Source organism: Taudactylus pleione, unplaced genomic scaffold, assembly GCF_031769625.1.
Source record: "Taudactylus pleione unplaced genomic scaffold, aTauple2 ptg000251l, whole genome shotgun sequence".
Classification (NCBI taxonomy): Eukaryota; Metazoa; Chordata; class Amphibia; order Anura; family Myobatrachidae; genus Taudactylus; species Taudactylus pleione.
The window spans coordinates 10,209,973-10,223,302 of NW_028284653.1; the positions used below are offsets into that span (position 1 = coordinate 10,209,973).

At 39.7% G+C, this 13,330-nt stretch overlaps 1 protein-coding gene across 1 annotated transcript; it reads right to left on the bottom strand.

Moving 5' to 3' along the window:
• Nucleotides 1–1,459: 1,459 nt before the first annotated feature.
• On the bottom strand, nucleotides 1,460–12,177 carry PSMC2 (proteasome 26S subunit, ATPase 2). Its single transcript, XM_088480243.1, has 12 exons — nucleotides 11,938–12,177; nucleotides 11,676–11,713; nucleotides 10,364–10,445; nucleotides 9,717–9,816; nucleotides 8,686–8,817; nucleotides 8,493–8,565; nucleotides 8,317–8,412; nucleotides 7,993–8,157; nucleotides 7,709–7,796; nucleotides 5,102–5,304; nucleotides 1,906–2,002; nucleotides 1,460–1,772 (listed from the first exon to the last, which is right to left on the bottom strand). Exons 1-12 carry the CDS (start codon nucleotides 12,005–12,007, stop codon nucleotides 1,615–1,617), a joined length of 1,302 nt encoding a protein of 433 aa, XP_088336369.1. The 5' UTR covers nucleotides 12,008–12,177; the 3' UTR covers nucleotides 1,460–1,614.
• Nucleotides 12,178–13,330: the final 1,153 nt, after the last annotated feature.

Genomic DNA, 13,330 nt, shown 5'->3' on the forward strand with positions numbered 1-13,330 from the left:
CACATAACCAGAGCCAACATTAATCATCTCACTGTAAAAGTGAATTTGTTTACATCTCATTACAGACACCCATAAAGTGAATGCTGTGGTTTACAGCAATCAGCTTTAGGGATTAATATATTTGTGAACAAAAGTAGCTTTTCTATAGTACCTATGCACATCGGTTATAATGACAGCCATTTAATTTGTAAGGATTATTAAGAATAAATACAATCAGTGACCTTAGGGGCCTATGTATTAATAATTGTGGTATTGCTGGGATTATTAACAATATAAATTGCAGCAGATATTTTCATTTCGAATTAAAATATCCTGCTCGCAGGGACAGCAGTAGCTGACTACTGTTCCTGTGAGTTTCTTATCCAGCATTTGGAGGAGTCTCCTTTGTGAAAGATTCCTCTGGGGGAATCTGACACTGCACCTGTTTACGGAACCAACTGGAGGCTGCAGGCTAGGGATTAGAAGCTCTCTCTATCCTGGCAGTTTAGGGTACATCCCCTAAGCAATCTGCCGATTCACCAATCTGACTGGAACTGCAGACCCACCTTTTGGAAATGCCGAAGATCGCCGATCCGTCGGGGATTCTGCAAAATTCTCCATCTTAGAATTCCCCGATTTGCTAACAGCAATCACATTGTGAGTAGCAAATGAATGAAATTCAACATGTTGGATTTGACCGATGCAGGATCAGCAAATTGGCCCAATATATCACTAACACATACTGTATACTTGTAAGTTTGTAGTGAACAATCCGTAAGAACCTGATCAAGGTATAAGGCAGTTTTCCTATTACCCACAATCTAAACCAAACATTTATGGGAATGTTTACCACTGAGGCAACTTTGGGGATAAAGCAGAGTGACCATATTGCAGTATTTATACTCCGTTATCAGTAAAAAAGGTACTTTTCTACATTTTCATTCTTCTTTAAAATTAAAGACCAGCTTTAATCATAGGTAAGACAACTGTAGTACAGGGCCTTATTGAAGTGGACTGATTCGACCAAGGACATTGCTATACAGTACTGATGTGTATATGATTCTTTAATACTTTTTGTAATATATACCTAATGTTCCCCTTTTCTAGGATACATTACAATAAACACTCAACCCATTTTATGCAGTCAGTTGTAAGTAACATCAGTTGTTTATTTTTTCTGTTAGGAGTTCTAATTTTTAATAAACAGTTACTTTAATAAATGTTATGTTTACCTAAATATTGTTTGAACAATGCTAGTGTATTTTATTTGCTGATAGTATATTTTTATAGATATATATTTTTATGTTAAATACTATAAGTAAAATTGTCTATCAAATGTTACTATTTGCTCTGGTAATGAACTATGGACAATTTCACAAATCAAAATAAAGTGGATTTGACAGCATTAAAGTCTTTGTTTGCTTTGTTGGTCCAAAATAAACTGATACCATGATAAAAACAAATAAAAAGCATACATGGGTCTAGTCAATATTTTATTTATAATCACAAATATGTATTGGGTTCGTCCCCAAACTAAACACACGGCTGAACATGCTAGTCTTCAGCAATGCCTGGATGTGACGATGGAAGTTGTGGCCCGGCAGCATACATTTCCATCTGTACAGTTTCCCATAATTAGTTGTAGGTCATGTATCTGGGTGTAGCACTGAATTTTGCATATGACTTGATGACCTTGTTTACAGCCTCCAAGAAGTCTTTCTCTGTTGCTATTTTGCGCCGTGCTCTGATAGCAAACATTCCTGCCTCAGTGCACACACTGCGGATTTCAGCACCTAGACAGCAAAATATACAAGTGTGGCATCCATAAGTAACCAGACGAGTGTACATATAGCTGCATATCAATATTAATCTTGTAATAAACTGTCGCTGTATAAAACATCAAGCATAAGTGAAAGCATACATTACCTGTGCTGTTTGGACACAGCCGCGCAAGCAACTCAAATCTTATATCTCTTTCAACACTCATGGAACGAGCATGAATCTTAAATATATGTGTACGTCCCTTAAGAAAATACAAAACACAAAAATGATTGGATGGATTCATGGGTTTCCACCTAAGTAACATGTTACCTGTTAGGTTCATTATGGACTAATGAAAGTCAATAAGGCATAATGTGAAAATCAGAAGACCGACTTAAGGCAATTTCATGCAATATTAGACAATCTTCCAATTATTTTGGAGGAAAGCAAGACATGGCAATGTAGCACTCTTACCACAAAAAGACAATTATATTAAATTCAGGTACTGGATTTCACAGCGACTGTCACAGGGTACTCAACATGCTGCCCTCCAGCTGTTGTGGAACAAACTATGGCAGGGCATGCAGGGATGTGTAGTACCACAACAGCTGGGGCATGTTGAATAACTCCTGCTTAGCACATCTATTGTAATTAAATGGCTTATAAGTGCCCTTCAAAATGAAGAAATAATGGCTCCATTACAGTATATTAAAAATATATCTTATCTATATATAAAAACCATTCCTATATGCAATAAACGAGACAGCAGAAAACACTTATTAACAAACAAGGGAGTGCAAGTTCATAACCAGTTACAAGTGTAAAGGGGCCTATCCATTAGACGACTTTTTGAACAATCTGACCAAAACAAGAAGGTTTTGGTCTGAATGTTCAGAAAGTCGTGTAATGGATAGCCGGCTATGACCAGCGATGCGCGTGCACGCTGGGTCCTTGCAGACCATCTGTGGAACACACTCGTCAATCTGACGACGATAGTCAGGTTCCACATGATAGGTCAGTTTTTCAGGTCGCCTAATGGATAGGCCCCTTAAAAGAAGCAACTAGCACATCCATTAGGCAATGCAAAAATACATTTTATATAATCAGCATATAAAACAGGCTGGTAATAATAATACGCATATCAAATCAGTCCAAAAGTCAATTACAAAAAAAAAACCTGCATCACAAAGTAGCAAAGGAGGAAAAACAAGGAAAAAGTAAAGAAATAGTCCAGTGATACTTATTCCGTATGACAATGTAATATAGAAGCTGTAACAATCCATCCTGAAACAGTCTGGCTTGACAGCTGTTTCTGTGCAGTGTGAAGCATAATCATAATGGGGATACTGATTGAAGCAAAGAGCACTTACATACCCTCAAAAGGCACACTAAATTAATGAATAACAGTCACAGTCAGTGTACAGGCTGCTACTATTAAGTGCGGAAACTGCTCACAACACGCGGTCACAATGGGGAAGCCGGAAGTTATAACGCACGTCACCCAGCAACCATTCACAAGTTGTCATGAGGGGAAAGCCAGAAATTACAATCATAAATATATTAAACAGGAAGCAGACATTGACTGTTACCACGCAGCTAAATCTAAATAGACAATAGTCCAAAAACAAAATGATCTTAGAAACAAAGATGTATGCCATGGATAATACATATGCCAGCATGCCTCGCCAGTGTTTAGTTTTCCGCTATTGTTCATTTAGACAGGTTGCATGGAAACAGTCAGTGCCAGCATCCTGTTAAAAATAAATTTAATCTTTCCGGTTGCCGTTCGACAAGCGACGTCACTTTCGGCTTTCAGCTCATTGACAGCTTGTGAGTGGTGGCTGGGTGACGTGCGACGTCACTTCCGCTTTGCCAGGTGCTATAATAATTTTGTGCTTATTTTGGGGGTATTGATATATGCTTTGTTTCGATACATCACACTGCACCAAAATGGCTGTTGGCCCAGACTTTTTCAGGATGAATTGTTAGCTTGACTTTCTCTGTTACATTGTCATGCTGATAAGCATTATGGGACTATTTCTTCACTCCTTGTGCTTGATGCTTGTTATATGGACTGTTTTGATATGTATATTATTGCTGGCTGGTATTTATATACTGATAAATAAGGATGTGTATGGGATATCGGCAGTCATAATCCAGACGCCGGCATCCCGACCAGGTTACAATCCCAACAACTCTAGGTAAATAACCCTAACCCTCCCTGCTGCTTAAACCTAACCTTCCCCCCTAGTGCCTAAAGGTGCGTACACACTTAACGAGTTTAACTATAACTACGTCGTTATAACAAGGAACGAAAATCGTTAAAGTGCACTCCCACTTGTAGTTCATTTCAGACTGACCAACATAACGATTTTCATTAAGGGAAGGAACATTTTTCGTTCATAGTTGTAAAAATCGTTCATTACAGTTCAAAAATCATTCACTTTTCAAGGGAAAATCTGACAGATAATCGTTGGTTACAAAACCGTTGCGTGTGTATGCACCTTTAAACCTAATCGCCCCCTCCCCGCACCTTAAACCTAATCCTCCCCACTTAGCCCCTAACACCGCTACTTACATTCGGGATTCCGGCGTAAGCATTCTGAAGGTATCCCGATGAATAGTATAAAACATTTTTCCATTACCTTATGGATGTGCTGTTAATTATCTACTTGTATATAATTTTATTATGAACATGAAAAACAGATAAATGCCTAGCTTTGTAAATATGGTACTGTGTTGTAGCAAAATGTATTTTGTTCCTCCCAAGGTCTCACAAATCTTAGATTACTAGTACTTTGTCCAGGAAACCTTGGGGATACTCTTTCAGCATAACAGAGAAAGTGATGAGTAAAGCTGCATATACACACACAATGATTTTGTTATGAACGATTTTCTGTCAGATTTTTTTAAAGTGTAATGAACGATTTTTTGAACTACAAACGATTTTTGTAACTTCCCTTAAAGAAAATCGTTCAGTTGGTCAGTCAGAATGAACTACAAACGGGAACACGCATGAACGATAATAGTTCATAGTTATAAGTCAGAAACTGAACGATTTTTTCAACGAATGAACGATGACGTCGTTATAGTTAAAATCGTTCAAAAAAAATAGTTACGTGTGTATATGCACCTTAGGGCTTAGGCCGTTGCTCCATACAAATGCCACTATCAAAAGCTCTGCAAGTGCATAGGGAGCATATTCACTTTTTAAAATGTAAATGTTTCCTGGTCAGAAAATCACACATTCTAGAACACCAGTTCCTTTTGTCCTTTAAACTTGTTCTATGGAAATTTATAAAGTAATTTTTTTTTCCTTTAACCATATTCATGTGTTAAATATATCAAAAGTCCTATTTACCTCAAGATCAGGTAAACTGAATTCAATTTTTCGGTCTAGTCTTCCAGGCCTCATCAGGGCTGGATCCAAAGTGTCAGGCCTATTTGTGGCCATTAACACTTTTATATTTCCTCTGGGATCAAAACCATCCAACTGATTGATTAGTTCTAGCATAGTTCTTTGTACTTCATTGTCACCCCCAGCTCCATCATCAAAACGGGCTCCTAACAAAACAGGAATTCACTTATTAGATCATTGCCCTGTTTTCAGTGTTATTTGTCTACTTCATCACATATGCACTTTTCAGCCAGAGTTCCTTCTAGATTTTTTCTTTTTAAATAAAGTTTATACCATTGACATTAACCCTTTAAACAGCCAATAAAGATAGAGATTACAATCTTCTGAGATTGCCATCATCACTGGGCCCACACTTTCAACAATAACTTAAGGGTAAAACTACTTATTTCAGCTGCTCAACCACTACATATGTATGTTTCTAATGAATCAGAATGGGGAATGCACCGATCTTACTAAGACACTGTCAGTTGACCTGCCCGAATACATTCTGGAAAACAATCCTGGCTAGAGGTAATGGCAACATGGACTTCCTCCATGGTATTTAACAAAATAAAATAAAGAGAGTTGGTGCTGCTATAGGACAACTATGCATGACAACAACTATTCAACTTCCTAATGCTACAAAATAGCACAGATAGGAAGACTATTTTTACTTCTGCTGGGGCCTCAATACATCCTGCCTAGCTTTTGCTTGAGTTAATAGAGCGGGAGAAAGCTGGATAGGTCATTTAGATGAAGGACCGGATCTGGTAGGCCTTGCCCAGAGTTGATTACGAGGGCTGTGAACATTAGAGGAGCTGCTGTTTACTTATGCCCTTTTACACCAGAGCAAAAACCTGGGTTATTGCTGTGTCTAGCCGGGTCACAGCTCAGTGTAAAAGGGTCCTTGAAAAATAACCCGGGTCAAGTGACCTGGCAATCCAACCTAGGTAGCTACCAAGGTCGGGCCCAGGATGGACCTGGGTAATGGTGCAGTGTAAACGGCGCAACCAGGGTTATCCGACCTGGATCATGCCTAAAATGAGCTGATGGGAGGTGACTGCTCCACAACCACCAACTTTTTATGACCTCGCAAGGTTAGCAGGGCAGACCCAGGTTCAGTGTGAACGGGGCTGACCCGAGAATAACTTAGATCTATGGTGCTGTGTAAACGGTGTCTGACCTGGGTTGGAACCATGTCTGAAACCCAGATCAGACCAGGGTTTTTGGTGGAAAAGAGGCATCAGCTGAAACTTATTTACACTTGTCTAGTATCAGCCTGGCGGTTACCCTTCTGGCAGGCTGATACGGAATGTAAAACAGCTCTGGAATCACTTCCCTTCGGTGGTGTTCTTTTTGGACTTGAATTAGAAATGATTTTTGCTTCAGCGGTAGTACATACTAAAATACTTTTCTGCCTTCAGCTGCACTAAAGCAAAAAAGGTCCATCCTTTCACCCTCCAGGTAAGGCGAGATGCCCTAGCCTAGTGATCCACCATCAGCATGACGGGGCCCTTCACCACATAGGACATTCTGTGGTGGGTGGTGTCTACTGCGGCATGAGGATAGATGGTTTGAATAATTATCAAACAATTGTGTTAAGACCATGTTTTAGACTTAAGGTTTCCACTGAGCATTTTTTTTTTCACAGAAATACCCAACTCGGACATTTGTCTTCAGGATTTATAACTCCTATTCCCCTGGATCAAAGAAGTTTGGGTTTTCATTGAAACTTCATTTTGGCCACAAAGCCAGATGAGACCTTCTACTCCATCCTAAACCTCAAAACCCTCAATACTCATTATTTAGAGAACTTCAAGATGGTCAAACATAAATTCTATGTAAGAGCAAGAATTCATGGGCTAAAAAGACGCCTACCTACACGTTCCCATCTGGAAAGGACACAAATGCTTCATTAAATTTGCTCTCCAGTCACAGGCTACACCTTTTAGCTTCTCTACCTTACCACGAGTGTTCACAAAACAAATAGTCAAGACGGCTTTTCACAGAAAAAAGGGAATAAAGATCATTCCATATCTAGATGATCAATACAGATTCACCAGAATTTTGTCTGTGAATTAAAAAAAAAAAAATATTGAATGCAAAATTATTGCCTTTATTATAGCAGTTTTATATCCCATGGGCAAAACTGCCGAAGATCAGTGACTTTGAAAACTTGCCACTTAATAAAAGTTCTAGTTGGTCTTTTCCAGACTTAGCCATGTCACTTCCACTAGTTATGTCACACTCCCTCTTTCTAGGCCTTAGCCACCAACAATTGTTGAGGTGTGATAATCTTCTACAGTACAAGACTGATGGGAGAGTCTAGGAAGATAGAGGCATTATGACCCAAAAACAACCAAAACTGCAATTTTAATGAATAGTGAGCTATGCAAGCACTTAGTTTACATCTTATTCATGAATCACTTAATTACACTGCATGAATCCAAAGAGAAAATAAATAAATAAATGTATACTGATAGGTTTTCACCTTACTCAAATTAGCTACCATAGATATAATTAAACATTACAGCATGCTTAGAAGATAATATCATTGTTACCAATACATACCACCAATAGCATCAATTTCATCAAAGAAAATAAGGCAGGCTTTCTTTGTCCTGGCCATCTCAAACAATTCACGTACCATTCGAGCACCCTGGGTGGGAAAAAAAAATGAAGCATAAACAATTCTGAAAAGAAAACGAAAAAAATCCTTTTTTTTTTTTTTTTTAATCCAAAATTTGGGTACCATGTTAAATAGTAGGAAACCAAATACTATAAAATTTCCTTATGGTTGTAGCAGTAATAGTTTTAATTAAAAAAATGTAATTAGTATAGTAAACATTTCTTGCCTCTCCAACGTATTTCTGGACCAGTTCTGAGCCAATGACTCTGATGAAGCAGGCATCAGTCCTGTTAGCAACTGCACGTGCACAAAGTGTCTTTCCTGTTCCTGGAGGGCCGAACAGAAGCACTCCTTTGGGGGGCTCAATACCCAGATTAACGAATCGCTCAGGCTAAAGAAAGCAATTACAAAAACAAATGAAACATTAATCAAGTGAAGCAGATTATGTGGTATGCGTGCAGTATCAATATAAAATGCCAAGGTCTTCACCCAGCAAGCAGCCACCACAACTTGGCAAACATTATAGACAGGTCATGGTGCATTAACTTACATGAAGCAAAGGAGTTTCCACAACTTCTCTTAACTTTTCTATCTGTTCTTTGCAGCCACCAACATCACTATATGTCACGTCAGGTTTCTCTTCCACCTATGCAGGGAGACACACTGTGCTGTCAATAAACTGCAAGAAGGACAAATGGTAACATGTATTTCATTCTATTACATTACCTGCATCATGGTCACTGTAGGATCAATTTTTGGAGGCAATGGTATATGGATCTGGTACTTGTTTCTGTCCACACTGCATACAAAGGTAGATGTATAATAAAGAATTGATAAACAGTTTACTGCACCTGTTCTCTACCTATTGCTACCCCTAAGAGAAATCATTGTCACAGGTTACCCAAATACATATACTTACCCAACTCTCATCCCTTCCTCTATATCAGTAGGGGCAACCTGGTCACTGAGGTCTACCACAAACTTTGCAAACTGTTTCACATTTATTATGTACTTTGGATCCTCAGAGTCAGCATTGATTATTTTTGTACATCTAAAAGGAAGATGAGGGGGGTGGGTGAATAAAAACAAAATAAAAAACTACTAATTACCACTTACTACTACTACTGTTATAACATGTAAGCAATTCACAAACATGCTTCATATGTATATACAAGAACTGTCAATGTTATCAGTTTTGCTAAAAATGCAGAAAGTTCCTTTAGTTTAAGACCTTTTTACTTAATTTGACCAAGATCCCTAGCGCCACAAGCTAAGTTATGAAATTAGAAATGTGGTACAATAGGTAGCAATTCATGTGCTAGTAGTCCAAGTTATTTACATGCAAGTGAAATATATGACTGAACAGCAAATACACATGTACACACCCAAAGAGATCATACGTGTTCAGTTTACTGGACACAGGGGCGATTACGCACGCAGTTCAACTGCGATAGTATGCAAATTCACTGCAATTAGCTATTCCCTCGCAGCACTACACAAGGACACCCACTTTAATTAGCACACATCCGTAATGTTTAGCAAGACTGCGAAACCATCGGTACAATCAAGTACCATTGCAGCCACACACACTTGCAAAAGTTCTGACCTTACACAGAAATTGCTAACAACCACATATTGTACTTCCTGTCAATCACTCTGCCATGGGTCTGTGTAGTCACTGCGATCGCAGTGCTGAATGCAATAACTAGTTTGTGCACACACAACGCAACAATCGGCCCATTGCTTGCGCAATCGGAGTTGCGTACGGTAGTGAATCAGCCCCACAGATGCATGTCCAATGGTTAAAAAGAGACAGGCTGCGATCACTGAAACGCAGCATAAGGCAGTGAGTACTCAGCAACATGTTACACTGCCCTATGGACATCTCAATTTGATGCGTTTCAAACTTGTGTGCAAATAGCCTTACACTTGTAATGTGGGGATCAGTACCTGGCCACCTGAAGTGGTTGTTCACTCTGAAGAGTCTGTTTATCAGCAGCCAAATCCCACAGGGCAGGGGGAGCAAGCCCTGTGTCAGATTCCTTAATACCTAAAACATGCAGAGAACATGTGTAAACTGGGAGCCACCCTCTTCTTCCTCCACCGGGGAACAAAGCACTATGAGGAATAGATCTGCTCCTTGGACAATAACATTCTTTAGTATAATGCTGCACTTATCCGCTACACTACCCTAACAATATACATGAATGGCTCCAGATAAGAATTTTGCAGCTTTGCATAGGTAATACTGGAGAAGGGAAATTAAACCTATCTGCCAGGTGTTACAGTTTGGTAGCCATGTGTGACAGTTATAGAGAACATGGCTAAACATTACAAAAAGGAAATCTACTGCATATGGGTAGGTTGCAAATAGATATATATTTCAATTAATAATTACAAATACTGTCAATTCCGTAACCAAAACATAAGGGCTTTTTTTTTTTTTTTTAAAGACACTAACTCATAGGAGACAGAAATTTACATTAAATATATAGAACTGCTTTATTATATGTTCTGTTATACAACACAATTTTATTGCAAAAGCCCCAAAGCTGTTTTGCTTTCCAAACCCCCTTAGTGGTAGAATATAGACAAACCTGTGAGCTCATTAATTTTCTTAAGAAGTTGCTGTATGTCATCTTCCACTTGTTTAATTTGACGAGAATACGTGCTTTGTCCCTGCAAAAACCAAGATCAGTAGCTTTCATATTTGCCTATTCCACATCCGTATAATTACCCCAAATATTAAACATTATAAATACTAAAGCCAGTCTGTGCCCCCATCCCGCTCCTAGTGCCCGCCTCTAGCACCACTGGTATTACAGTATGGCCCCTCCCCATCTAAAGCACATCTTCTGTTACCAAAACTACCGCTCACATTGCTTAGAAGTTTATTGCTAGATATTTAAATTGAGGTTTGGGTTATGTAGCTTTCAATGTATTGTAATACAACTAAAATACATAAGCTAATCAATAACTTTTTTCATAGTTTTTCTAAAAAAATAATCTTATGTAATTCTTCAGTACAGGCTAAGAGGAAAGTTAGGTGTTTGTGGCTGCCCCCACTTTCTTTATTCAGGAATAAAGAAAGTGGGGGCAGCCCTTTACCCTCAAAATGTTAAATGAGGAGATTCTCATGCATGAGTAAGAGTGACAGAGGGGTTTTGCGAGGGAAGCGGTTTATGGAAATAAGGACAAAAACTCTACATTTAGATATTAGAGAAAAAAAGGAAAGAAAAATACAGTACATGAAAATTATTTGTTTCAATTTACATTTGACAACAAGAAAAGGAAGATTGGAAAGCTAGTGTGTGCAGACAATAAGAAAGCTGTAAAGGGGGGAGTCGAAATTTGAACATAGCCGCAATGTAAATAAGGGTGACAGATGCACATATTTTGCACTGCTGCTACTTCAGTAAAATGATCTGTATTGTTAAGTCTGTAATTGCTATGTCCCACATCAAACAAGGTGCCCATATACAGTGTTTGAATGTTTTGTTTCTTTGTCTCCATGGGAAACAATGGATAATAGATGTGACTGACTATTGATGTGCAATGTCTACATCAGAAATATTTAGGGGTCTAGTTACTAAGCATAGTTAGGAGACAGAGTGAAAAGTGATAAGGTACCAGCCAATCAGCTGCTAACGGCCATCTCACAGGCTGTGTTTGAAAAATGACAGGGGCTGATTGGCTGGCACCTTATCACTTTCTTATCACTCTGTCTCCTAACTATGCTTAGTATCTAGACCCCTAAAATAGCCATTCTTCTACTTTGCTCCCTCCTCATTTCATTTTTCTTTGTGACTGCCAACAATCATTCTTTGCAATATAAAAAATGATTAATATCACAGCTAGGTAGAATGGTGAATAGCCGTCATTTATATTTACTAGTACAAAGTTACTTACGTAAGTTTTCAGCAAGGCGATGTCTCCCTCATCCAGCGCTGAAATGAGAGAATTAGAGAAACATAAGTGAGGGCATATAGGCCTGCGGGGCCGCCGCTCCCACTGACACCAGCTGCCCAATAAGACCGCCCGGGCCACAGCGCCAGACGTATCCTACACACTGACTCTAACCAAACGCGTGACTGCACGCTACATCAGCCCCCGCTGGGCGCCGGTAATAACGGGTAACACTAATGCCGGGCCCATCTTCCACCCTGCTCACCCCGTATAGGCTTATCCTCCTTCTCCTCCTCCTTTGTCTTCCGCTGGTCGGCCCCCAGGTAGTCCGGCATGACGCTGGCGGGATACGCAACCAATAACCCTGAGACACCGGGGAGGTGGAATAATAATCACACAGAGACCCAGCGGTGCAATTACACAGCAAACTAGGCGCAACTTCCGGGGTTGGCCGGAACCGGAATCTGCGTCACGGGCACTCTGCCAGCTGTGACCCTCAGGAGTTTAGAGCACTAGAGCGAGTACATTGTGACTCCTGTGCGTCCCCATCCGGCCTCCGACATGTTGGCGGAGACAGATGTCGCTACTCTGAAACAGTTTATGTAGGGAATAATCACGGTATGAGCAGCGGGGCGCTTATAATAACACCGAATACATTTTACGTGTCACCTACATTATTTGCATGTGTATTTGTGAAATATTGTTCGTCCGTCACTTTCAAAGATGTTGCCTTTGCTTGGACATATTTTCCTGGGAACTATTGTTTTCCTGATAAGATTAATGCTGATGATCTGAATTATGTACTTCACCCATCATATTAAGTGTTTCCTAATTCTATGGGCTGTATTCAATTAGAAACGAAAAGTCAGTTTCGGTGATACTTTTTCGCGGATGACGTAATTTTCGCTGGTTTCAACTTATACCTGTATTCAATTGTAGTGGTTTTTCGGCGGTGCGATAACGCAATGCAATGTAATAGGCGAAAAAGTTTCGCCTATGAATACCCGGCGGAAAAAGTGCAGAATTGGGGTTTTGGGGTGCAATGTTTCGGGAACCTTCCTGCACCAATTGGACACCCCCCCCCCCCCGATGCTAACTACGTCAAAAAACCCCACAAAGGACACCCCAAAAAGGCACTTTGAAAAAAAAAAATGGCCGAAAAAATTCGAAGTGGGGGTATAAATTAAAAAAACTAGCGACATAGCCTTTGGGGGGTCTGCAAGTATGGGGGAGGTGTATTTTTGATTGCAGGTGCTTGCTGAAGGTGCGTTTTTGGTGCTTTTTAATGCTTGACTTTAGACATTTTAAAATATGCTTGTACCCATTTTCATGTACCCCAAATTTGATGTGAATACTGATTTTCCCCTCAAAAATGCTATTCTTCACCATTTGCTCAAAGAGGCTAAATAACGCCTATTGAGACCATTTAAAAAACCCATATACTTTCAGCAGGGCTATTCGGGGGTACCCATAGTGAACACCCATGTCAGAGTATCTTTAGGGGGGTGTCAGCCTGATTTCCCCAAAACTGACTGAACTATTCGACGATTTCAGATTCGCCGAGTCCCGTTTTCGCACATTTGCAATTGAATACAGGGATACGCGGGGCCGCGCGTGATAACTTTTCGCCGGCAAAACCTCCGATGGCGGCGAAAAGT

What these genes read in the sequence shown, in the direction of transcription:
- PSMC2 (XM_088480243.1), bottom strand. Translation starts at nt 12,007, where the DNA reads ATGCCGGACTACCTGGGGGCCGACCAGCGGAAGACAAAGGAGGAGGAG. An exon ending in GAAAATTAATGAGCTCACAG is followed by an intron (nt 9,817 to 10,363) that starts GTTTGTCTATAT and finishes TGCATGTTTTAG; the next exon opens with GTATTAAGGAATCTGACACA. An exon ending in TCCAGAAATACGTTGGAGAG is followed by an intron (nt 7,797 to 7,992) that starts GCAAGAAATGTT and finishes TTTCCCACCCAG; the next exon opens with GGTGCTCGAATGGTACGTGA.